This window comes from Anopheles arabiensis, chromosome 3, assembly GCF_016920715.1.
Source record: "Anopheles arabiensis isolate DONGOLA chromosome 3, AaraD3, whole genome shotgun sequence".
Lineage (NCBI taxonomy): Eukaryota > Metazoa > Arthropoda > Insecta > Diptera > Culicidae > Anopheles > Anopheles arabiensis.
Genome location: NC_053518.1, coordinates 65,086,259 through 65,112,346, shown reverse-complemented (window position 1 = coordinate 65,112,346; position 26,088 = coordinate 65,086,259). Strand labels below are relative to the sequence as shown.

Here is a 26,088-nt window from a genome sequence, read left to right as displayed (position 1 = left end):
TGATAGAGGTGACAAATTTTGTCTGTTGACTCATGGAATACAATTATTGAAAGGGCAATCAACGTTTCGTTAGTGTCGGTGAAGATAAACCCAAGGAAAAGCGACAGTTTCTATCCATTTTTAATGCAAACGTTAAAACACGGGACGGTTCCGTGGTACGGAATAGTCTCGGAAGCCAATATAGGCTGGCATACCCATACAATTAGAAGTACAAGACACACCCTGCAAATGTTTTATTTCGAGTTAAAAATCATCTATTCTTACTTTCAAAAACCCTTTTGCTATTGTAATTTTCAAAATATGGAGTAGCATTTATTTCGATCATTCCGAGCAATTAAAACACGCGCTTAACTAGCAAAGCTGGAAGCTCCCCTTGCTTGTAGCGTATATCTTTTATCTTTTATTATTTTTTTTTTTTGCTTCTTTGTTTGGCTTTCGCTTTTCAAATTCAACCCCAACCCTCTACATCCCCAAAAAAAAACCCGGGCACACAATGTCCGTCTTGTTAACGTTCGTCCTTAAGCTTAACATTAAATAACAATCTTCACTGCGCGGCAGGTTCCCGTATCGGTCCCGCGTCCGTTTGACTTAATAATGCAGTTTTCTTTTCTTTTTTATTTGTTTATATAGTCCTAGCTAATATAAATAAGAGCGTTTCCGTCGATCATACCCGCTCCCCCTCCTCTGCGCTTCGATCCTCATCCCGTGCCATTTCTTGGTGCATTGTACTTGTGCGTACTGTTTTCATGTAACAGATAACCCGCTCTCCCACACTACTCCTTCTTGTCTGGCTTTGGTACGGAGCTGGACGGTCGGGCCGGTAAGGTCGGTGTGTCCTTCAGGCTCACGTTCACCGCACTGGTAGGTGTGGAGGTGTGTACTGCGGCCAGCTCGATCGGTGTGTGTACCGGTGAGTGCTGATGCTGGGAGGCCGCTTCCGCCATCTGCAGCCCAATCGTTGCGCCGATCTTTGCACTGGCCTGCCGGAAGCTGTCGCTCAGCTTCAGCTGCACCACGTTGATGCACATGGAGGTAAGGGCCAGGCCGAAGATCAGATACAGTATGCTGCACATCATGTAGATCGGGTGCTGGGGCACGTAATCGCCGAACCCGATCGTGGAGATCGAGATGAACACAAAGTAAAACGCCTCGAAGAAGCTCCAGTTTTCCCACGTGCAGTAGATCTGGGCCCCGAACAGCATGTACGCGACCAGTATGACGATCGCGACCGAGATGGGCAGATTGAACTCGTCGTCGATTTCGAACGTTTCGGGCACCGGGGTAGTTGGGGTGTCCGGCACGGGGATGGCTTCGATGCCGGTACCGGAAGCGGCTGCCGTTGGAGCTTCCGACGGAGGTCTTTGGACGGGTGGGGGCGGTGTGGATTGTTGGGGTTGTTGGGCGGCCACGGTTGTCGTGGTTGTTGCTCCCTGCAGTTCGTTATCGGCACTCGGTCGCCTGACCATATCGTAGACGACATTGAGGCCCTTCATTACCTCCTAAAATGAAGCAAGAATAGATGCATTAGTAAATATCTCATGGGGATTTTCTTTAAATGTCTTTATGCTCACCTGGACTTGTGCAGTCTTGCGAACCTTTTTAACCGAGCCCGTATAGTACAACCGTCGCACGTAGGCCCACATGAACTTGATACCTCTCGTGAAGAGCTTGCCAAAGTCGGCCAACACGATCAGAAAGATCGGTATGCCGATGATCGCGTACAGAATCGTCAGCGCCCGGCCGGTCGTCGTAGACGGTGAAATATGTCCATATCCTGTTAAGGGAGAGAGAGATTCAAGAAGAGACATTGTGTGATTAGAAATAGAGTGACTCAGATATGAATTATTGATTCAAAAATGAAACATCGTAAACAGTAGAAGTTCTTAGATGTTTATTTGTAGTTTACAATTCGGAAGCAATTCTTCTGGAATTTCCCATTACCAATCGTTGACACCACCGTAAGCGAGTAGATGACGCCGTTCACAAAGTTCCAGGCCGTGTTGCCGCTGTACGTTTTCATTCCCGCCTCGAACGCGATCTGCAGCTCCTCCTCAAACTTGCGCAACCGGTTGCGTGCCGATAGCTTCCAGTCCTCTTCCCTGTGTAATTTCGTACAACAAGCAGTTAGTGAATCTTAGAATACAAAAAGATCGCTTGAAAATTTGGAGCCCCTCTCTTACCTCTGATTGTGACTGGAAAGCCAAAGCTGATCGATGAACTCGCGCTTGACGCGCTTCACGCCACACTTGTACTGCGACTCGAACGTACCCTCGGTCAGCCGGAACGCAATGCCACCTACGCCACACAGCAATACCATCACTGCGAAGTAAAACAGGCAGTGGTTCACCTGCACCTTCATCCGGACGAGCTCCTCCGGGTGATCGTCCAGGAAATCCTGCCACATGTCGTACCACTCTTGCGTGATCTGTCGCCAGCTGAAGATCTCCCCGGGCTGCTCAACGTACAGCACGAGTGGCCTGCGTCGCTGTCGTATCTTAAGCCCGTCTTCTTGAGGGGTAAGCTCTTTGACTGCTTCAATATCCTTCTCATTCGTTTCCTTTTCTTCTTGAGGTTTTGGTTCCTCCTCAAGCGTTTGCTTCTTCGGTTCCTCCACAAGCAACTGCTGCTCCTCTTTTGCACCCTCCTGTCCAGCTACTCGTCGGTGTGTGAGCACCATTTCCGGATCCGGTTTTGCCTCCTCCGGAGCATCATTCCGAACCACCGGCTCCGGTTCTTCCGGTTGATAGTCTGACGGTAGCTCCGATTCGGGCGAAGTGATCCCATCCGTCCGCGGATGGGTGCGTCTCGCCATCGACTCCAGCTTGGAAGAACGCGTCCTCTTCGGCTTCCGCGGCGAAAAGCGACGCCTAACTGTCTGCTTCTTCTCCTCATCGGACGACAAACGACCCTCATCTTCGCTTGTCGAGGCCGATCGGCTAGATGAGCGTGCCTTCGGTACGATCAGTATCTTCTTCTTCGCAACGGTTGGCGACAGGCTGTCCGTTGGACGTGTTGGAGTACGAGCTCGATGAGCAACGGATGGTGCCAGCGGAGGCATCGGAGTAGCTTCGATGCTCTTGGCACGCTCTTCCTGCAGCTTTGCCTTCAGCTTGCGGCTTTGCTCTTCCAGCATTTCCTCCCGATACTTCTCGAACCGTCGCAGTCGCATCCGATCGAGCTCACGCTTCTCCTGCAAGAACTTTAACTTTTCCAGCTCGAATTTGCGCCGCTCTTCGTTGAAGCGCTGCAGATTGGCTTGCAGTGGGTTGGCCGCTTTGCCTTCCGAGCTTTCGCGCGATCGTTCGGTCTGGAAGCGTTCGATGCGTTCGCGCCGCTTGCGTACCTCCGTGTCGGAGATGCGGCCACCATCGCTCGAGTCGTCCGTTTTGGGTTTGCTGCAAAGGGGTTTGAATGTTAGTATCTAAAACTACAATTGTTACCGCTCATATGCCAGAAATGAAATCAATTCGTCACTTATTTTTGGCTTCATTTGATCCCCGCTTTTCGATGGACGGTATTGTGAAACTATTTTTAAACCGTCGCTTCGGGGTAACGCTCCCCTTAACGCTCGGCTAACGGGCATCAATCAACAGCTGGGCCAATATTTTCCCTCGAAAATCTGGCTAGCAATCCAAATTCTTAAAACAAAACCTAAAACCACCTGCCAAACACTTACCGTGCACCGGACAGACTTCGCTTGGCCCGCCTTAGTAGTGAGAATATTTCCGGACTGCTCGGTACATCGCCCTCGTCGCGCGGCACCGATCGACTCCTCGGTGCGACCGCGCTGGACAGCTTCTTCTCCTTGCGGGCGAGAATTTTATTCCGATGCGAGTTTCCATAATCGATCGCCCGCTCGATCAAACTCTTCTTCGAGGAGGATGGACTGCTTTCCACGGTGCTGCGGCCGCGGGACTCGGATCCGCTCTGATCGTCGCACGAGTTCGACTGGCTGCCGACGCTTCCGTCGCGGGCCGGATCGGGCGTCGATTCACGCAGCTGTCTGGCCGCCCGGCGACGCCTGCGGGCCACCACCGGCACCGCACTCCCACTGCTAGACGCATCCATGTTTCACCGTCCGTTCAAACGATTTTATTTCACTCACCACTCACTGCTCACTGGGTGCGTGTGTGTGTTTTTTTCTTCCCCCAAAACGGTTATTGGCTTCCACCGCGACACGGACACGGACTGGGGACTGTGGGGTAAAAATAATTTTCCACACTCACACGCACACGCTCTCACGTACGGTTAGGGATTTCTTCCCCAAATTTTCACACCTCACTGCACCAGTAATTTGACCGAGTTTTGCAACCAAACGTTGGACATTTTATATGCTCGCCCCTACCAAACAAAGCCGTGGGTATTAATTATCGCGACCACTTTTCCACCCAATTATCGAACAATTGGGCAAACGTTGAGACGACCGATGTCTCAATTTCGGATAGAAAATTCTCTCCCACTAACGTCACTTGGCGCGGCAGACAAACGCTCAGCGCGGGAACCGCTCAGGACGACCGCTCGAAGTGTTCTGCGGTCGGAATGGGGCTAAAAATAAGCGAAACCGTACCCGAAAAACGGCACACCGGGTTGCGTTCGTCTATTTTTTTTCGTTTCTCTGTGTGAACGTACGCAAAGTGGGATTTGGTCTCGCTCTCAGCTTTTTTTTTTTTGTTCAGTTTTCCATTCTGCCTGTGCCCGCAACATGTGCTCTTTACTCGAGGGAAAAAACACTGTAAGTGAATGTTTTTGTGATGACGACACGGGAATCAGCTGTTGTTGATCGTGCGCTGCACTTGAACTGCAGTTGGTGTGCTAAATCGTGGTTTTGTGTGACACATTAGTAGACTGATTGTAGTGTGACTGCCTTCGAATGAATGCCGAAGGTAAATTGAATCCGTCATCACTGCAACACGTTGGCCGTAATGCGCATCGCTGGAAAAAGACGCATCAACGCAAAACTGCAGCAAATCGGTTTGGATGCAGTGGCGGCGTATTTGGCCTTCAAACTGTTTCGCATCCATTAGTGTCTATCACCATATGTTGCATTAAACATTTTGATTAAACATTTCACAATTAATGTAAAACATTCCAACACTATTTTGTGCACTTCAATTCCAAAATAACACTCCGAACTGGTTCTGTTTGTGATGCGGTAGCCATGTCCGACCGATGCAGTATGCGGCGAACGCGTTACGAAGCGTTACATTGCTTCGGAAAATCGTCCGCAATGGTTCGGGTGCCAGTAAAAAAAGAAAACAAACCGATGCGACGCTACACGACGTCTCTTGTCTCGCGGGAAAATCGTATTGCAACAGGTTTTACAGTGCTGCTCAAAATGTTACCTCAATTCACAGTGCGTTGCAGAATTGGCTGTACTAGTACCGTTATGTTTATATTTTATGAATACAGGGGCTTTCAAAATTGTAGGTAGATCGACATTGAATGAGTACTGAAATATAGATTGTATGGATGATACTGCAACCTTGTCTATTTAGTTCATTTGTTTTGTCATTGCATTAGTTAATTGATTTTACGATTATAATCTACAAATAGAGGTTTAAAAATGAATTTAGCTATTTATCACTTATAAATGAAGCTGGTCCGTGCACTATGATTGCTCATTTGACACTTATTCATAGAGTTGTATCGAACGTTAACGTTTTTTCCTCCTTGTAGTCTTAGCCAGAACGCAATAAGACGTTTTAGTTTATATCAAACGTTTGAGGACACTTTTTATTCTTTCTTTGGCACCGTCGGCGGTCAAGGACCGTCAAGGACTGCTTTTAGATTTGAGGCAAGTGTGTCATAGGGGCTACAAGGCTACATGTAAGTAAGTGTCATAGGGGCAAGAGTGCCACCAAGCATTTTTTCCATAAAAACTTTAGTTAAATGATCAATTGTGTATATCGACAATTGTGCCGAATTTCATACAGATCAATCGATTTTTCTCATTGTTTCGAACTGATTTATGTTGAGATTGATATTATAATTGAGCAGAATATTATAGTTTTTTAATCAAACCAAATAAGCTCTCAAAAATCATGGGAACAATCAACCGAGAAAATATTTACACCACCGTAAAGTTGAAACTTTTTGTTAGTTGAAAAAAAACTGTCTTTTTGTCACTTAAAAATCCAATTTAAAAAAATACAATTTTTGGGGCAAAAGAGCCACTTCTATTTGGAGCAATTGTGCCACCATCTTTCATAGGCGAGAACTGTGAAAAATGTAAACATTATTGTAACGTGCTGCAGTATGGAGCGCTATTACGAGCGGAATCCACTCCGAAAAAACAGACCAGCAACAAACCATATTCCGATATAGTTTGTTATGAAAAAAGGTTCATTTGTGACTCAAAACATGTAGGAATACATATACTAGTGCCACAAATGTAACAATTTTCAATTATCTAAGAAATACGTTTATTTTAATCAGATGGCCGTCTTGCCGTCCCATACGAGTAACACTCTCTTGCCCTATAGCCCAAAAAACAACACCTTTTAAAATGCTTCAAAACAGCTTTGTTTGTACTTTTTTCAAACGAAACTAATTTATAAGTGAGCAAAGAGATGTAAAATGGTTATGAGATTTAAATCGGCTCTTGACAAACACCTTTTAGTGAGTTATAATATGAAATGCTTAAGAGGGCACACATGCCCCAAATTCCGCTACCACAAGTGGGCTTAGCTTTCAGTGACTTATTTATTACCATAGCAGGATAGTCAGTCCTCCGTATGGGAGCACGGTCCATTGAACCCATGACGAGCGGTCCCGTTGTACAGTCGTCAACTCGAAAGACTCAATGACATGCCCGTCACGGGTTCAAGCCTACAATGGACCGTCCCTCCGTAACAAGGATTGACTATTCGACTGCGTGGTCCTAAATCAAATCTCGAAAGCCTGTACAGGCCGGCATGTCCGCGTAGTACATTAGACCAAATAGAAGAAGACCCATGACGGGTATGTTGTTACGTCGTACGAGTTGACGACTATACTACCAGACCGGTCAACCAGGTCACATAATCTCTTTCAATTTTAGTAGCAAATCTCCACCCTAGTGTCAATGACGACCTACCTGGGTAGTTTTTTCACTTGTATTTCTTAACATCTTTTGATAGAAAAGTCGTGCAGACTTGAAATTCATAAAATGCCTGGAGAAATATTATAATTGTTTTTCTATTTAACTATTACTCGCAAAAAAATTACACCATATTTTTAATACCGCCTACCCGGGTAGGGCCATACATTTTGTATAATATATTGTAGTTTTGCGGATTGCAAAGCTTATAATTATCGTTCTAACCATCTTTTTTTTGTTATCTAACGAATAAGGTAATTTTTTAATGTGAATTTTTAAAAATCAATTCGTTCTACTTCGGTTTTCCGAACGACTTGCGTGGTCATTCTGGCATATACAGGCTTTAGAGACTTGTTAGGTACCACGCATCCGCAGATGAATGTTTTTAGTTAAACGGCAAAAAGATGCAGCTTTGATAAAAAAAAAATCCATGCAAATATAACGAGCATATCAAAAGCTTTTGGACCCGCAAAACTGCAATCTCCCATACATAATGTATGGTCCTACCGGGGTAGGCGGTCGTAGAACAACGTGTATTTTGTGTACAACGTGTGCACTACGGTTGATGGTAGAAGATGTTGTTGTAAGCGTTACGTAGTTTATAGATTACATCATAGCGAGCAAACATCAACCATTCGACGCTCGCGGTCTCGGGTTTCATTCAAAAATTATCTCATTGGCATGCGGTTCTCATGAGCTGAGAAACTTTGAGATATTAAAAGTGCAGCGTGTTATAGTTCCCGATGGTATGCAGGTGCTAAGCATCACATTTGCTGGCGACAATAACAAACGCATCACATTTTTCCAGCGTGTTCAAGGGGTTAAGAGTAACGCACGTCTAAAGCTGATCATATAAATAATATAACCAGCAAATATGGAGGAGTTCCAGCAAAAAACTGTCAAATTCGAGTTCAAGATGGAACAAAAAACACTCCTAAGAGAACTTCCTTTTTGCAATGGTTCGTCCTGCATTTATCCAATGTTTTTGACAGATTTAAAAAGGGAAGAGTTCATACTCACCAATGGTAGTGTAGATCGTGCCACAGTAGAACACCGCATTCCAGAAGGACCAGGTCTTTTTGTTCTGCTTGTTCTCAAACGACCCCTCCTTGTACGACTGGTACAGGACGGCACTGTACTCCTCGACCAGATTGATCGCCCGTCCCTCCCAGATGTCCGGATCGGGATTCTGAAAGGGTCGTTAAACACACAAAAAAACAAAACAAGGGAAAATATTATTTTATTGATTATCCAGTTTGCGAAAGACAAACATACCTCCAGCTTCTCGCGATCCAGCGCCAGTATGCGTAGGTTTTTCGCTAGCATCCGTTTCGCGTGGTTCACGTTGGTTTCCATCTTTTTCTCGTGCGTTCCTGCTCTCACGCGGAGGGACCAGACAGCAGCAAGGAGATGATGGTATTCGATGTTCATTAAATTACACACAAAAAACCAACATAAAAAGGATGAAACCGGAGGGAAACAATAAAAAACAGGAGATTGAATTGGATTAATATTTCCGCACACACGGAGCCGATTTGGCGTAAATAAACAGTTTCTAATCGGTCGGTGTTTTGTTTTTTTTTTCGTGGGTGTACCGACTTCGAGTAAACTTCTTCTGAAATTTGAATCGATCATTTTTTGCTCCTCCCCGTTACTCGATCAGTGTGCCGATCGTGGGTCGTTTAGGGAGCGCTCGTTGATCGTTTTCCTTTACGCCCAAAAACCCAGTGGTCAGTACGACTTTGTACTATTTGTTTAACAATAAACCGGCCTAGCTCGTAAACTCGTGGAAAGCAATCAAACTCCACCGACGCATTATGACGTAAGGAAACGGTTAGAAGCCGGCCACACACAAAAAAACGAGGAAAACACAAGGCTGAAACCGTCAACCGTTTTTGTTCTCTCTTCCATCAGCTGTCTTAGCGCGCTGGGAAAATTGTTCCTTCTCCCCCGGGGAAAACCAAACACGCCTAACTTTAAGAAAACAACCAAACTGTTCTAAGCAAGATGGCAATAAATACACACACACACACACACACACACACACTCAACACAACCACCAAGCGATCTTTCTCGCTCTTCTGCCGGCTAAAACCGTTTTGTCTGGTCTCTGGTCTCTGGCAGATAATGAAAAACACATCACCACCCATCTTCCCCCCTTGATGGCGAACGCATTGATGACGTATGGTGAAGTCATTTTTCTCCCGCACGACCTAACGAGAAACGGGGAGAGTAAGGGGAGGCAGTCGAGATTTATTTTTAAGCCATTGCCACCCCGTAAACAAATCAAAAAACCATCCGACCGCGATCATCGCGTTGAAATTCGATGCCTCGAGCTGGGAGGTGAGCGAGTGAACGAGAGCGAGCAGGAGCAGGTGGTTTGAATTTTCCGAACGCGCGGAGGGAAGCAGATTATTGCCGAAGCGCGATTTCCACCACGAAATGCGTTGATTTTCCCTCACCTTCACCATCGAGGAAGGGAAATGGTCTGTGATTCAAGATTCGTGACCTAGTGGGTAAATAAGTAATAATTTGGGCAACTGGCAGACGGCCGATAGTACAGCCGGCTGCTACACCGTGTTCGGGTTAGTAGAAGCAACGTGGAAAAGCGCGAGTTAATAAAAATAAAGCTATACAGTCGATCACGATCACCGTCTCAGCGCTGGGTTCGAGGCAGGCTTCCGGTTCGATTTGCCAGCGTTGATCGTGCGGCAGGGTGCGCTTCGATTAACGATTGATAAACATTGGGCAAACGTTTTCCAACACCACCACGGGGAAGGGAAAACACAGGGCAGTTGGGAAGGACGTGGGTGTGATACACTTACCAAAGACACTAGTCGTCGGCTCGAGCGCCATAAAGCTGGCATTAGTAGGAGCAGCAGCAGCAGCAGTAGCGGCGGCGCTGGCGGCGATGGCTGCAGTTTCGTTGAAACCATTGCTAGCAACATCTACTTCCGGCGGATTATCGGCCTCACCTAAGCCAGACGGCATTATTATTATGATACAAGTCAGTCAGTACGTGCAGTGGCGGCCAGTGTGTGTTTGGATGAAAATTCAGCTAAAGTGCACAACACGAGCGCGCGCTCGCGCGCCTGGCAGTGTAATCGCACGCGTCATTCTTGACCTCACTTAAGCGTGGGGAGGAATGGGAAATGGGCGTGAAGATGATGTCGTAACTCGGCACGGTGAGGTTAACGAGCAAGCAATTAAACTGTCTGCGATTGATAGGTTAAATTAAATAAGCGCGGATTTGGATTTTGGAGTTGCTTGTGAGGAAGAAAGCACTGGAGGTCGTCATGCATTTTGCGTTAGGAGAAAGCCACGAAAGCCGCTCGGAAGTGATGATTTGTGGTGATAAAAACTGATTTAAAATGGCAATTAATTCGCGCGTGGCATTATTTAGCATTGAGTGCAGTTTTGTGATGAGCGTAATGGTTTATTTAACAGATGCTTAGGTAACTTTGGATGAGTTACGGTTCTTCTATAGCTCATATCAACTTATTCAGCTTAGTAATTCATCTTCTCTTCTCTATTAGCTATCTTTGCTGCTTTTTTGTATTGCGCAATTGCATACATTTAGGCGCAATGTTATAGCATGGGTGTGAGTGATTTTAGTACATTTTATTGTAGTTATTACTACTAATTAAGGGCCCGTTTAGTGTTCCATTAAAGTTGATTGTGCAATTTTCATTTTTCGAATTATATTCCTCATATTTATTATCTAAATATGGTATATTGTGTACGTAATAAAATAATATGGCCTTCCTCAACTATTTAAATACAATTACATTAAACAATGTGTCATAATTCACGTTTATTTTGCATCACAACAGTTATTGCTACGTCAACCTAGTGTAATTTGTATGTGAGCGAGGAAAATTGCAAAAAAATTGTTCAAACAAACATTTTATTGAAGAAAATGTTGTAATTATTCGGAGAGTATCTTTGTTTTTGTGAGGTCATCAATATTTCACCATCAGTTTTAATATTCCATTTTATTTGAACTTTTGCAACGATTACTCGAATGTTCCTGACGAGATTTTTGGTAAGCAAACCAATGCCACTCAGGATTAAACATGTTCACACGTGTCCAACACAAGATTTACAAGATCACACGAGTTAAACAGCACTTTAAATTAGTGTCTCCTTGTCAGATGATGCAAGAAAAGGCTTGTCAATGTTTCTATCTATTTTTCATTGCAACGCGCCGTTGCACCTTGAAGCATAATCCATGTGTTAAGCCTCTCTTGAATGTAACATCGGTTACAGTGTTCCTGTTCACTGTCAAACCCGAAAATTGGATCATAAACTAGAAAAACTAGCTCATAACTCGTTGCCATAACATTGTTCCAACCAGTGATCGGGAGCAAAAGAAAAACAACACCTGTCTGTCACGCGATCGTTTGTCACCAGTTCTCATCCATCAGCGCCGGTTCGCCCGCGCCAATGATGACATTCGACAGCGTTGACATCTTCCCAGAAAATTCAAAGGGGGTGAAAAAAGGGGGTCACATCGACCCTCTCTCCGAACCAGTGAGTTGCAAATGGGATGGAAAATGAACTCTGTGCTTGGTTTTTCGCAGGAAGGCAAACAGAGTCTCATACCAACCAACAGCCGCAGTGTGTCCTCCGCACCTCCGGAGCAAGGTATTGAAATCGAAACGCAATGGACTGACCGTGTTTCGTTGGAAAATTTTACTTCGGTGTGAGAGAATGTGTGACTGTATTCTCGGGAGATAATTTTAGCAGATGATTAACGGAAAAATATTAGGCAAAATAAAAATAAATAAATGAATGTGACCGACCACCGCGTGCAGCATGCGGACGGGTCGATTCCGTGACGACCTGTGTCTGTGTTGCTGCGGTACCATCTGGGTTTGGCTGACCCATGCATCCTCAACAACAACAAAAAAACATCCCAGTGGTGAATCGCAACAGTACAACAACGACTAAATAAAACATAATACGCAGGGTAAGGCAAGGGTAAGAGCTTTTGCTGTCCGCTGCCCACTGCTGCTTACTGCGGTGGCTGATGAGGATAATGCCCGATGATGGTGTCTGAATGTCACATCTAATGATGGCATGGTGCGTATGTGTCGTCACGGATTTGTTTAAAATATTTGGACTTAGAGAGCAAATTCGGTTGCACACCGTGAGGGGTGGTTGGGGTTCGAGGTGAAAATCAGATCATTTTATGTGTCTTTGGTGCGTTGAGCAAAAAGAAAAACCAAACCAGAGACACATGTACACACACACAAACACATCGGTACGTGCTCAATAAAAATCTCTCTAAGGTCGTTAAATGTAAAAGTAGTAAAGGAGAGACCAGACGTGCTAGATGTAGGGGTCAAAGTTTTGTTTTTTTTTTTAAGCAAGACAGTTTTAGGTGGCATATTTTTTAGGAAATATTTGAGACATTTAAAATTGTTTTTATTTTGTGTTAAATATTGGCCGATATGCATGATTACTGGCAAATAAAACAGAAACAATTATTTTCTGTTGTCAGGTTCCAGTCGTTTGACAGCAGCAGTACGTGCTAAATCGAATATGTCTCATCATATACGTGACAATAGGGACCTGTGATTGGGAGTGCATAAATCGAATTTGAATGATTTATGAATCTCAACATAAATATACCATTCGATTTCCTAAGTAAGTAAAAAATATTGATTTTTGTGTGTCTTTTTTCCTTTGTACTAAGAATATTATGGCTAAAAATTTGAATAATTCTCTAATATTCAATTGAATATGTTGTTTTAGCCTCAGGTTCTATGCCAAATTGATTATCTCAGGACTATAAGGCATATTAGTACCGTATCTGTTCCAAGTCATGATATTCGTTTGAATTCATTAGACGTGTGAAGTCGTTTGCTTTTTAGTACTTGACAGTTACTACTTGTATTTGGTGAGCTCTTCTGAGAGATATTCAAATAAGTGATGAGTAGACTGATTTAGGATGTTTGATTGTGTGAAATATAAGCAATGTATGAGTCGAATTAGGATGTAGGATAATATAAGATTTCATTGTTGTAGTGCCAAATGATCCACTCGCAGTGTTTGGAACTCAATAGTCGTGAGTCGATAAACTCTCTGTACCAACCAATGATGTTATAAGCTATGGAATATAGCGCAGTTTAACAAACTGCCTGTTGACGTGCGGGTTCATAATTCAGCGTGAGTCGCTATGTCGAATTCCATACAGTTTTTAAGTCGGTATTAAATAATGTTGTGTGATTATGAAACAAGCGATAAAGTAGGGTAAGAAAAATAATTTAATAATTATTATTAAAACCTAAATTGATGAAAAATGAACGTATTCCACCACCTGGTCTCTTATAGCATCCTTGCTAGTTACTAACATTTCACTCAGAGTGATTCAAATTATATCCAATATAAATGACTCAGATTATTCACTATGAGTAATTTATTTTTCCGGGTATTTAGTCATTCTAACCCAGTAGTAGGTTATGCCCGATAACAAGTGGGTATTTTTGTTTGAATTCTTAAATGGTTTGGATCACCATTAGTCACTGTGCTTAAACCCGCTGAATGTATTTAATGTATTTAATGAGCTCATAAGACCATTTTTCAGTTTCAACATATAATTTCATCTTACATTAAATGTGCTGTAGATATCAGAAGGTAAAAGAGTACAAAATGTGGCCTTTATTTATGTAAGAAGAAGTGTGTTTTTGATTGTATACAAACTCTGTACACAAACTCACCCAGAAAGGGTGGTGAGATACTTAGCAAAATATCAAAATCAGGACTAGAATATGCCAATTCAAATTTGGCATCTTCCACATCTACCTCACTCCTTTCAAATGTTTTAAAGCAATGAAAAAAGCCCCCGTCGTGTGGTATGGAAAGCATTAAATTAAAACACTTCACCCCCCTGCTTGCCCCACACGATACATACCTTCCACCGCAACGAACAGCGCAGCACCAGCCACCGAGTACAGGAACAGTATCAGGAAGAGGAAAAAGTGCGTAAACCATTTCCGCGACCATTTCGTGATCTTGGTGTACATCCAGAAGACGGACTTCTCCCCCACGCCGAGGCCCGATTTGGCCGTGTTGAGCGTAAAGTCCCGGAAGCCCTCGAACTGCTTGAACATAAACTCGCCCGCCTTGGCCGGATACATCGAGTAGTAGTCGGTGTAGTCGGGCTGCTCACCACCGGCCCCCAGGCCACCGTCGGTACCGAGCGAGATCCTGGTCGGTGAGCCGGGCGTTACCGGGACACCCGGTTGGTAGAGCGGGTTGTGGAGCATTTGGGCCGCTTGCTGTTGCTGTTGCTGGTGCAGCTGCTGGAAGTAGTGTGCCGGGGAGTATTTGGCCGGCGTGTGCTGCGCCTGGACCGATGGTGGCGCCACGTAGACTGGCGGCATTGTGAGATTAATCCGGGGCCGGGTTCCAGCAGCGTTCGGTGCCGGTGGCGTACGTGAGTCGGTCGCCTGTGTCATGATAATAGTACAACAATCCGGCTGTGACGCAGCGGGACACTTACTTATTCGTCTTTTTTCGTACACTACGCAACACACAGCAAAACGTATTCTTCTCACCTCACTCACGCAAAGTCTACTTCTTCAAAAAACAATCTTCAAACGTTTTGTGTCGCTCACAGATGCCCCCGAAATATTGCGATGCTTTCTAAAATTATCACTCAACACTCGTTTTCTTTTTTGGTTTGTTTTGTTTTACGACTTTCACTTAATTTTGTTCCCTTCGCTTCTTGCCACCAAAAACACATTTCCCCATTTTCTGCTAGGGACAACACAACAACACTTTTCCCTAGCACGACGTGCACATAGCGCGGGTTTTCCACCGTCGGCCGACGGCCAGCTTGCCGAAAGCATCCTCTTGGCACTCCAGCGACATTTTCAGGTCACACAGACACAGACTGGCAAAACGAAAATAAAAGGGGAAAAATGAAAATTGATGTGTCTCGGTGCTGTGATCACCTCCAAACGCAAACCGCGGGTCTATATTTAAAGGGACAGTTGGGGTCACCGGCTTTTTTTTCTCCTTTGGTGTTGTTGTCCCCGAGGCCCCAAAGCACACGGCCAACACTTGCCCACTATCTATCAATAATGATCGCGGTCTCGCGTAACGATCGCGCCGACCTCTCTCCTACACGTGAGTGTTTTTCATTAACGAGCGGAAAAAGCAACGCGTGGGAAGAGAAAACTCCTTCTCCTGGGACGCACACGCACACACCGGTCCACTCTTTGAGGGTGGAAAATGCACCGAAAGTGGTGCGTTCTTCAACACAACATCTCCCGCAAGCTAGCACCGTGTGGAATGCGTGTACAATTAACGCAACTGTCAAATAACGTTTCCCTGTAACGCGTGGGTTAATGGGAATTTATTATCGAACACACAACACTCTCTTTTCTTCTCTCTGTTAATTTTTTTTTCCTGTTTTCATGTGTTTCATGTTCTTAAGCATTTATTTTTCCCTCCCTGCACGAGTTATTAATATATCCTTTGAATCACTCATATTGCAACGGCGTTTGTGAAGAAATTTGTATTTTTTTCCTTTTGCTTACTCTACTGTGTCGAAGTTCATGTCCTCATAAAATGTGTATGTGTGTGTGTTTGTGTGGGAATAGATAATTCGTTCATCGTTTTAGAGGTGATCGTTTTTAAAATTGTTTTTTTTATGATTAAGGTCCAAATGATCATGTAAAAATGGGGGTTTTGGAAAATATTTACTATTCAGCTAATCGTTCTGTTTACAAAACACGATGTTGTGTGGCATATGTTTACCGTTTGCTCTGTTCTGTTCTGAATGTGTTTGATTTGTGTTTTTGTGTTTGCTCATCTGCCTTGTTTGCTTGTTGTTCTTGTAACAGAAATTATGAATAATTCGTTACAACGATTTCGTTACAAAGTTGGTGTGCTTAGACAGATTTGAAACGTGTTTTTGTAATCTTGTATGGCGAGCTTGTGGTTGTCATTAAACACAACATTTGTTTCTCTACAGTACAGCATGATCTTAACTACTTCACAATTGAATTAGAACAAAACGAAACGAATTAGATATAAATTTGCTGAATTATTAAAAAAAATATAGTATCTTTTAACAGATAGAAAAGGTTGAAAGCTAAAAAACACGTCTCAAACGTCACCGCAATCACGGCAAACGCATCAAAGCATATCGGTGCGAGTGATCAGTCACCTATTGTAATTAACGTATTTGTATTATCACATCCACCACACGGAAACTCAGAATAGCCAATAAAGGTCACATAACTATTCCTATCTTTGTAAACTTGCATCTACCGCATGAGTCACATCTGCCAACGGCGGTGCAGATAAGGCACACATAATTAAGGGCACACTGGAGCTACAATTACGGCAAGCACTGTTTATGGCGATCGTTTTGTTTTGGTTGCGCGTTCGATTGCTCTGCCGGGTTGAGCGCGCTGTATCTGTCGTTGTCGATCAAATCAAACCTACACAAACACACTACAGGAAAGGCCGATTATGGAAGCTACCGCATTTCCAGCTCACATGAATACAATTGCTATTGAAATTGAACTCCACTTGCACTTTCCGTGCGCTTGCAAACTGTGCACGACGTCCACAAACACACACACACACGCGCAGCATCCACCGGCGGGTTCGATTTCACTTTCCAACACGCGAGTGACGCCAAAAAAAAGTAAAGGGAGAAAGGTGAGCAAACCCTACCGAAACTTAAAAACAAAAAGAAACAGAAGTGGGCCCAACAGAGAGACGGACGGTTCGTTCCTTCCACCGTGCCGGTCAGCCGTTAACTAGTGTGGCCGAATTGGTGATGGGAGCGCGCGCGTGAACACGCGCTACCGAGCGCCCGAACGCCCGAGATGAGAAGAAGACGATGGTGACGCAATGGAAGCAGGCTTTCTCGTTCGCACGCGCGTACGGGGCTACAACGCGCATTAGTCCTTGCGTCCCCCCGTCCGGCATGCATCCGACGACAAAGAATCGCACGGGCACGGTCGTGTCTGTTAAGACCCTTCATGCAGGTTTGAATTTTTGAACGCGAATGGGTTATGGGAAAAAAAGAAGGAGAACCCTCTTCCAGGAAACGAAGGGGTTGTCTCGTGGTGTGGTGTCTTGTGGAAGGTGGAAGACAGGAAAGATCGGATCGAAACGATGGCTGGCGCTCAGCTGCCGTGTTGGTCGCGAATTTCGTTTCGCTGCTCTTCAGGTAGGAAAGAATAAGGGAGCAAATGCGGTTGCCGTAGTTACAGCAAGGGTGTAGTTCTACTGCGAAGACGGAACAGGAAAACAGGAGAAATATTTCAACAAATAACAACAGCTACAACAAGTCTGCTCTCTATTGATTTCATACTCAATTTTCTATTTTTATGTTAAAATAATTGGTAAATATACTTTAAAAAAAGATTATATTTTCTTAGCAGACTGAACATGGTTATAGTGTTTCTAAAGTGTTAATCAGTGTATTAAACCCGCTTCACACGGTAACAACGTAACCAATAACGTGATCAGTAACACTACAGCTCAACCCCTGAATGTATGTAATGTAATTGTAACTGTTCGCCGTTGTCCGTTCAAACGCTAGTGTATTGATTCATCAGAGAATATAATATATTTTTGCTCTGTTTTAGTTACTTGATACAACTTGATTGCGGTTAAAACGTTCTCACAAAACGTGTAAAAACTCTCTGCTGGTGCAAATGTACACCAGCATATACAAAAATACGTTAGCAACCCAGCCAACGATGTAACTGGTCATGAACAGTTATTAGCCCGAAGGTATGCAATTTGTAACGCTAACGTGTTCTAAACTGATTGCATTACATCAAATGGTTGTACAAAATTAAGCCATTTATTTCGAAAATCACAAACATCATTCTACTTGATTAATTATCACGAATTAACTCAGATCTTATTAAAATGGTAGGGACCGATGAATTTCTACTATAATTACATACCCAAAGACGTTAAAACTTGGTGCTACTGATTCAATGGGTTGCGTTAAAAAAAGCATTTAAAAATAGATAAATTTAACATTCAAACATGTTAATAATATCAACCCTTTTCATCTGCCTTTGCTGGCAAGAAAAGTAAAAACCTTCGCAAATGTAAAATTGCAAAAAACAAACGTTTCATCCAGAGCCGTACCCTGGCAGCGATCCAACATGAAATGGATCCTTCTTGTACGGTGGCGCGCAAACTTTGTCTCATCGATAAAACGGCTGTCATCTGCAGCGGCCAAAGGTGGAGGGAAAGCACACTTTTACCACTTGCACGAAATTGAAATGGAAAAACAAAGACTGCAGCAAAAATAGCAACAAAAAAACATCAACGCGTTACAAGACGCTGGGCGACACGCTTTGTAGTTGGTGTGTCATCGTTTATTTGGAAAGCGTGAGACATTTTCCACACGATATTTTCACTCATATTTAAAGGTTTGAATAAGCTTCCCTTTTCCCCGATTCGTGGAAGTTTAATCCCACCCCACCCATGCAGGTGACAAACCGCATTCTAATCGTCACCATATGGTTCCTCTTAATTACGCTCGAACGGTCGATTTGCGTTAACTCATTGGTAGTAGCGCGAAAAATTAAGCTTGTCCCAATGGCTCGAGTCGTCTGGAAAGACGAGGAAAGGAAATGAACTCACCCTCCACAAATAGTGTCCTGCTTGTACTGTACGATTGGCAAAATTCTAACCCCCTAGCCTAAGGCCCCTTTCATCGATGAGTCAACGGCGCGCGTACGTCATCGTGCGAATGTGTCGCGCGAATAAATGTTGTCAGTGGGTCATATTTTCTCAAGAATATACAAGGCGCTGCGTTTCCACTTTTGCCCGTTTGCGCGATGCGATCTTGCGATGGGGCCAGGGGAGCTGGTGTAAGCGGACAAGCGTTACGCACTAATTACCATGCGGACATGTCATCGGGGCAGCGAGGAAAAATGTCATACGGGAAGAAGGGTGAGTATATTCGGGCCAGCATTTGTATTTTTAGCCGGCCGGCCAGCCAGGGCGGTTCAGTGACATCAGTGAGATTTCCATTAGTGGTGCGGTATGTGGACAACCATGTGCCGATGCATATGGGGCTCGCAGTACTGGAATGTAACGCCTAATGCGCGCGTTCAACATAAGTGGTTTGTCATGTTTGCGGACATCGGTGACAGTACGCCAACATATGCGACTAACGATAGTTGCGTTGAATGATACGAGTCCCACTAACTACTACATAGAATAGCCATTGTGGAGTAGTAACTGCAAACAGATGCAAAACACAAACAACTTGGTTAATGTTACTGAATTTACGTTCAGGAAGTTGCATTTATTTCTCGTTTTTTTATTATTTTATAGTGCCTAAACATATACATCGATATCGAAAAAACGGGTTTTGATGGTTTTGATTTGTTTCGCGCAATGCAAATAGTAAACTTTACGACGCTTATGGTAGTACACTGCGAGTAGTCAACCTTCGCGCAATTGTACGCGTCTGCGGGTTGTTTGCTTAACAATGTAAAAAAATAGTAACAAAGAAGGAGCGATAGCGGTGACAGAAAAATATCCGTACTTTGTTTCTTCCATTTTGCTATCTTCGCCTCGTACACCTATAAAAATATATCGTTCAGGTGGAAAGTACTAACGATTTTTTCTCTAACGCTCTGGGTGTCTAGTGTGTATGTGTGTTCTACTAAACTCGTTTCGGTTGTTTCTTAATCTGAAGAAATATAATATTTTTTTGATTTCGGTTTCATTGAGCACTGAGCCGCTGCTGTTTTGTTTCCCCCCAGCACACACTCCAGCTACACTTGTAACTTATCGAACGTCCTAACTAACACACGGACACTCCGCGATTCCACGGCTAGTGGTGGTAATTAGTGGTAGTTTGGGGGTTTTTTTTGTATTTGTTTTGCTGCAGCATTAATAATTGTCGTAAAAGCGTAGAGTATATTATATATTTTATGGTTTCTGTTTTGTTTTTTTTTCATCCTTCTAGGCTACAGTAACGTGCTTAATGTGTATGCGTGTGTATATATGTGAATTCTTAACTACTAAACCTGCTAACAAATACACATATAGGTGACACGTAGTGGACCAAACCAAGCTCAGGGAAATCGGGAACAGTGTGCCTGTCACTGATTATTTGTTACTAACTCTCTAAGCGAAAGTAGTGCAAATTTTTTGAAGAAACGACTCCACTCCACCGACCGACTTCATTCTTCAGGAAGATCAACGATTTGTATATACAAAGAAAAAACAAAAGCGTATTCCAATTAGTTTAAACTCTTCAAACAGGTAATTGCAACGGGATATCATTCTCTGCGAGCAGATCGGAACAGATCATGCGATACTTAAGTGCTACGATATATATAGATGGAGCCATCTTTGTTGTTAATCTCTGTAAAAAACGAAACATATCTGCGTCTGCTTAAAAACAGAAGTACAGAAGCATTTCCCTTGATAGGATGCTTTCCAACAAGTCCTCTCCTCTAAATGTTCCAATTCCGTGTAACTTCTTCTTTAATTAACATACAACACTTGTTTTCTATCACAATTTGGAATCCACAATCTCTGCGTTCTGCTCTGCTCGACTCTTGTACGGACTACCCGATCCACGACTATACACACAAACACATCTCCCGCATAAATTCTTACTCACAAAAAAATGAGCTGGAACCTTCTGAAAGCCTCTCTCAAATCTCAACGACATCAACAGAACTTCAACAGAACTTCAACGTGACATAACAAGGCGTCCTATGTAATCGTAAGCTGTCTCCTCAGATCCTAACAATGATGGTGGTGTTTCGTTTTTTTATCTACGGTAATTGCGCTCCTACACACACACATGTGGAAGTGAAGTAAGCTAAGCCGAAATTGAAAATCACTGGACGAGTGGGGAAATGAAATTCCCGCTGCTTCTTTTGCGATGTCGTCCTCTGCCTACGTCTTCCTATCCTACAACAGCGAAGGTGCTCTACTCTAGTGTCTGCAGCTTGCCACCTCTAGTACACGAACTGGGCTAGAAGCATTTTGGTCCTACGAAAACAATCACTCACCTACCGCAAACTCTGATCTGGTAATTTCCGGAAGGGCGACACACATCTTCCTCGGTGGGGGGAGGGGGCTGATAACACAGGGTTGGTAATGAATCCGGCCTACTTGAAGCCTTCCTTTGCTCGCTTTTCCCACTCGGCCCGACGCTGCAGGATGCCCTTGAACTCGTTAATCTCCCCATTGTTGCCACCGCTGCCACCGTCCGACTCGATGATGGTGGCCGTATTCGCCGCGTTGTTGTTGATGGCACCGACACCGTTGGCGCTGTTGAGCTGGTTCAGTGACGCGATCGTATGGCGGTTCGTGTTGATGGTGTTGTTGTTGCTGACGGTGGTGGACTCGCACGCATCACCCTGTGCCTGTGCGGTCGATGACTTGACGAAGTTGTTGTTGGTGATGACGGGTACCCCAACAGTGACCGTCGCACTGGGCAGCAGGGTCTTGCGCACCTCCACAAAGGAAGTCGCATTGCGGGGTTGTCCACCGTTCGGTGCATTGCCGAATCGGTTCGGCACGCCAAACGGTTTGCTGGTGATACTCTTCCGCAGGATAGGCTCTCCCGAGGCAGGTGCTGCAGGTCCATTCTCGTTGGAAGCATTCTTCAGTACGGCAGGCTCTACTACGCTGCTTCCATTCTTCAGTGATCCATTCGTGACGGGCGCTCCAATTGCCACCGACTGCACGAGTGTGGTGGAGATGTGCTCGGCTGGCTGTTGCTGGACATGTTGCTGCTGCTGTTGCTGCTGTTGCTGCTTTGTCTGCTGCAGACCGATCTTATCCAACTTCTCCTCACTCGACTGATTCTCCTTGTCACTGTCAATGCTCGACAGCGGTTTGCCACTCTCCGTCACCTTGTAGTCATCATCCGACCGCAACTTCAGCGATCTCCGTGCAAACACCTTCATCAACTCAGGCGTACCATCCTTATCCTTTCCACCTTCGCGCTCACCACCGATAAACTTCTTCCGCAGTACCACCAACTCATCGCCACTGCTCGAGCCACTGTTGTAGTTGGAATTGCCCGTCCCATTGCTTCCGGTGCTGTTGCGCTTCTCCAGCAGCTCCTCCGAGGTGGACTTTTTCTTCTCGAACTTAATGTCCTCCGACGAGGACGATATCCGCCGCTCGTACTTGATCTTCTCCTCCGTCACGGACGTGCGGCGCTGCAGTATTACCTTCCGGTCGTCGCTCAGGTCCTGCGAGAGATTCATCGAGTTGCGTTTGCTGCCGGCCAAATCTCCGACAGCTGCACCACCACCCGAGCCCTGTTTGCGGAAGGCGGGCGGGCTCTTCGGTATACCCAGCTCCAGGCTGGTGCGTCCTACCACGGATGGTGGTAGTGGTGGTTTCGACTCTGTAATCTCAATGTTCTCGTTGCTGAACCGTCGCTGCAGCTTTATGGCATCGTCTGGCTGCTGGGGGTACTGCCCGGCACTGGCAGTGGGACTAGCGATTGCGGGTGAGGTGGGTGGAGCCGGAGTTGGCGAGGTCGTCAACACGATGCTGCTCGTCTTGGCCGGTCGACCCGTACCCTCCACACGGTTCTTCAGCTGGATCTTCATGAACTCGGGCACATTGGCACCGACGCCGATATCATCCAGCCGCTCATTGCTGCTGCCCTCGTCCGAGCTGCGGATGATGCTCACAAACTGCGACGATACTAGCTTGTCAATGTTCTCTTCAATCTGCGAGATGTTCTGGTTTGATTTGTTCAGTATGCTGGTCGGTTCCGGCGGCGTCAGCGTGTTTGTGGTCAGCACGATGCTCTTCGGCTGATGGTCGTAGTACTCTTCGCGCGGGTTCAGCAGATTATTATCATTGATCTCAAACTTTTGCAGCGACGCACTAGACGAAAGGTGTCGTGATTCACCGTCATCATCCGCATTGCTGATGTAGTCCTTAAACACCCGCTGCTTGCCCGTGTTCATGTTCTCCGTCATGCTGAAGAACTTGTGCTCCGTCTCGAGGAAGTTGTTGCTCGAGAAGTTTCCCACCGACAGCGAGGCGCTCAGGTTCGGCAGGCTCGGCACCTGGTGGCCACCCGCCTGCAGCTGATTCGACACACCGTCCGTCGTGTACGTGCGGAAGCTTTTCGATTTTTCCACCGACTTGGCGCGCTTGCTTGGACTATCCTTAGCCGCGTCCGGCGTCGCCGCCGGTTGGGACGAGATGGAGATTTTCGCCAGCTTTTGCTGGTACGAGCTCAACCCGTACACCTTCGGGCTTTTGAGCCGCTCGCCGTGACTAACGTACTTGCGGCCATCGCTTTCTTCGTCATCTCCTTCGCCACCGTCTACACTACGCTCGGAGAACTTGCGCGTCTTGGACACGAGATACTCTTCGCTCTTGTGCAGTGGCATCTTGGCTTCGCCGACTGTAAGTGAATGGCCACTGCCGGACGAAGCAACCGACTGTCTGTTTACCTCCACATTAGAGGAGTAGCGCTGTGTATGCTGTTGATGCTGCTGCTGCTGTTGCTGCTGCTGAAGTTGTTGCTCCTCAGCCGTAAAGATATCTTTCGGGAAGACGCGCTGTCGTGCGGCCGGACCCGACTTTATCTTCTTATACCCGCTCAGCTCACCCAGCTCCGGCTCACCGACAACCAGCGATAGCTTCATGATCTGCTCCGTTGGCACACAATCGACAGTAGCTGGATCGGCCGAGCTAATGTACACGCTGCTCGTGTTGTCTTCCTTGCGTGGGGAAGCCGTCACCGAGTGCGATGACTCTTCTTTCGCGCCCGATTCGTGCTTCTTCTTCTTGAAGCTGTAGTTCAGGATGCGCTTGAAGAAGCCATCGTCTTCCTTGCGCGAGGCTACCGGCACAGCCGAACCCTCCACCGTCAGATGATGATGATCGACGGAACGCTCAAACTCATGGCTCTTGGAAATGTTGCGATTGACGTAGATGGATGAGCCCGTCACCGCCGGTGCATCGCCGACCGATAGCTTCGAGGTGCTAATCTCTTTGGCGGGTGACGATTTCGGTGCGAGTGGAGTCGATGTGCCCGGTGGCACAATGCCGTACGGTAGCGAATGGGCCTTCTCGTTCGCTTCCTTCGTGGGTGAAAAGCTGGAAGCGATGTTGGTGGAGGACAACTTCAACGATTCCTCGTTCACTTCGGGCGTCGCTGGCAACAGGGTTGACTGGAAAATTGGCAGGGAATGTGTTATCAGTTGTTACAGACATAAACTGTCCCTCTTATTCTATCTTACCTCTCTTGGGCGAGTTCGTGCACGGGTAGGGCCCTTTTTCTTTGGTCGTACGGCAAGTTTGTGTTTGGCGGCAGAATGGCTCAACTTAGATGAGTCACCTGTTGAGAAAGTAGAGAACACACATTCATTCAGGTATGGCCTTTCGTATCATACATAACCCTAGTGGGGGTTGTACTACTTACCACTTTCATCCATATGTTCTGAACGATTCATACTGATCGAGCCAGAGGTGGACGAATCCAGGTGCAACAGGTTGTGGCCGCTAGCGTTCGAAGCGGACCGGTCGTCGTCCAGGTCCGAGCTCGTCATGCTCAGTATGCTGAGCGAACCTTCGCTCTTGTTCATGCCGCGATCCTTGCGCTGGGGCGTGATGGGGCTCAACGGCAGGCCGAGATCTTCGTCCGATACTTCACCCTGCCGGTCTTTCCTTCGCTTACGCAGTACGTCTGCTAGCTCGTTCTGTAATTTATATACGCAAAGAGATGTGATTTTTATGCCTTCTTATCTCTTCTTCTGGAGTTTTAATTAGATCTTACCTTTAGCGTGATCGATAGACTGCTTGCCGTACCGGCCGATTCAGAGAACACGCTATCGTGCGACTGTGAAAGTCCATCGCGACTTATGTCACTGCAATGTGGAGGGACCAGAAAACGTTCGATTAGCAATACTGATAACGGTGCAACTAACAATCATAACACGGGTAACAAATACAGTCTAATCTCCAACAATCAGCTTTCAAATTCCACTCCACGGACTAGAGGAGACAACTACGCTCCAAAACTTACTTTATGGCACCGTTTATCAGCGTTCGATACCGAAGCGCTACGGTCGGCGCTCTATCGAGTTGGATCATTTAAGGCCCGTTCGATTGCTCGTACAAATCAATCCCGGTTGTTGTGATTGTTTTACGATAACACTAAGTAAAAAACCGTGAAACAGGCGGGCGCGCGCCCGAGTACGCTATCAACTACTTGTCTCAATAGACTACGGCACTAGACTGGCTTAGCTAGTGGGACAACATTCAGAGTCCTCTTGAAAGCCCACCGATTGCCGATTCTGTGACTGTCACTGCTGCGATAAGATATCCACGGGGGCCCCGAGGTACAATCGCAAGATAACCACGCGGTTCTTCTGGAGTACCCCACGCTTATCACTTACCTATCCACAAGTCGACCTTCGCTTAGGCTGCGCTGGTAATCGGACATCTCCTTGTCTAGATCATCGGAGTTGCGCAGCCGGTAGGTTTCGCGCTTGAAGTACCCACCGGGCCCGCCCTGGGAAGTACCCGGTGCCGTGCCGGACTCGTTGCGAATCGTGATCGGGTAACCGGTGCGCGGTAGCGTCGCATCGGTCGTGGAACACCCGGGCGTAGCGAAGTGGATGTGGGTTGGGCCGGCGGCTTTCGCACCGAGCTGGCCGGGTGCACGGTCCGCTGCCGATACGGTGCGGCGTCGGAAGATTCGCCGTAGGTTGCGCAGTGGATGGAACCGTTTCCGCTTGGTAGTGTCGCTGTTGGTGCTGCTGCTGGTGGCGGGTACTGTGGAGTGGAAAGACGCAAGGGAAAGCAAAATAAGAAACAAATCAAATTGTGCACAATAAACTGAGTCGGCTGATAGGTCGTGGAGAGGTAACCATAGTCCCAGGGGCACAGAATGGAGCAGGAACACTGTGTGTTTGTGTATGTGCCAGTATGAGATAAGACGAGCACGCGCGCGCACGTTAGCACTGCCTTTTAAGGTAATTGTTTCGCTCACCGCT

General features: G+C 45.9%; 2 protein-coding genes across 4 annotated transcripts in view; both read right to left on the bottom strand.

Moving 5' to 3' along the window:
- Positions 1 to 209: 209 nt before the first annotated feature.
- LOC120902336 lies at positions 210 to 16,877 on the bottom strand. Of its 2 annotated transcripts, XM_040311015.1 has the most exons (7): positions 16,778 to 16,877; positions 13,998 to 14,981; positions 9,904 to 10,053; positions 8,354 to 8,451; positions 8,099 to 8,267; positions 1,572 to 1,774; positions 210 to 1,499 (listed from the first exon to the last, which is right to left on the bottom strand). In XM_040311015.1, the coding sequence occupies exons 2-7, from the start codon at positions 14,542 to 14,544 to the stop codon at positions 774 to 776; spliced, it is 1,893 nt and encodes a 630-aa protein (XP_040166949.1). In that variant the 5' UTR covers positions 14,545 to 14,981; positions 16,778 to 16,877; the 3' UTR covers positions 210 to 773. The 2 variants fall into 2 exon arrangements, with proteins under 2 accessions (XP_040166949.1, XP_040166948.1); XM_040311014.1 differs by lacking the exons at positions 8,099 to 8,267; positions 8,354 to 8,451; positions 9,904 to 10,053; positions 13,998 to 14,981; positions 16,778 to 16,877 and adding exons at positions 1,942 to 2,099; positions 2,181 to 3,395; positions 3,677 to 5,284.
- A 2,476-nt stretch (positions 16,878 to 19,353) lies between these two features.
- Positions 19,354 to 26,088, bottom strand: part of LOC120899761 (serine-rich adhesin for platelets) — a 61,139-nt gene continuing 54,404 nt past the window's right edge. Inside the window, exons 4-8 of one of the 2 annotated variants that reach the window (XM_040305954.1) lie at positions 25,489 to 25,867; positions 24,867 to 24,957; positions 24,513 to 24,789; positions 24,331 to 24,428; positions 19,354 to 24,261 (exon numbers count right to left, since the gene is read on the bottom strand). In XM_040305954.1, coding sequence (XP_040161888.1) covers positions 21,217 to 24,261; positions 24,331 to 24,428; positions 24,513 to 24,789; positions 24,867 to 24,957; positions 25,489 to 25,867 — 3,890 coding nt within the window. In that variant the 3' untranslated portion in view covers positions 19,354 to 21,216. Of the gene's footprint in view, positions 24,262 to 24,330; positions 24,429 to 24,512; positions 24,790 to 24,866; positions 24,958 to 25,115; positions 25,406 to 25,488; positions 25,868 to 26,088 lie in introns of those variants that run through there. The other variant, XM_040305956.1, reaches the window with a different exon arrangement.

Bases quoted from the DNA above. Each gene is read 5' to 3' on its own strand.
- LOC120902336 (XM_040311014.1), bottom strand. From the start codon at position 4,068: ATGGATGCGTCTAGCAGTGGGAGTGCGGTGCCGGTGGTGGCCCGCAGG. The intron at 3,396-3,676 runs GTAAGTGTTTGG...ACCCCTTTGCAG, and splicing joins CGAAGTCTGTCCGGTGCACG to CAAACCCAAAACGGACGACT. The intron at 1,775-1,941 runs GTAATGGGAAAT...CTCCCTTAACAG, and splicing joins TACGGTGGTGTCAACGATTG to GATATGGACATATTTCACCG.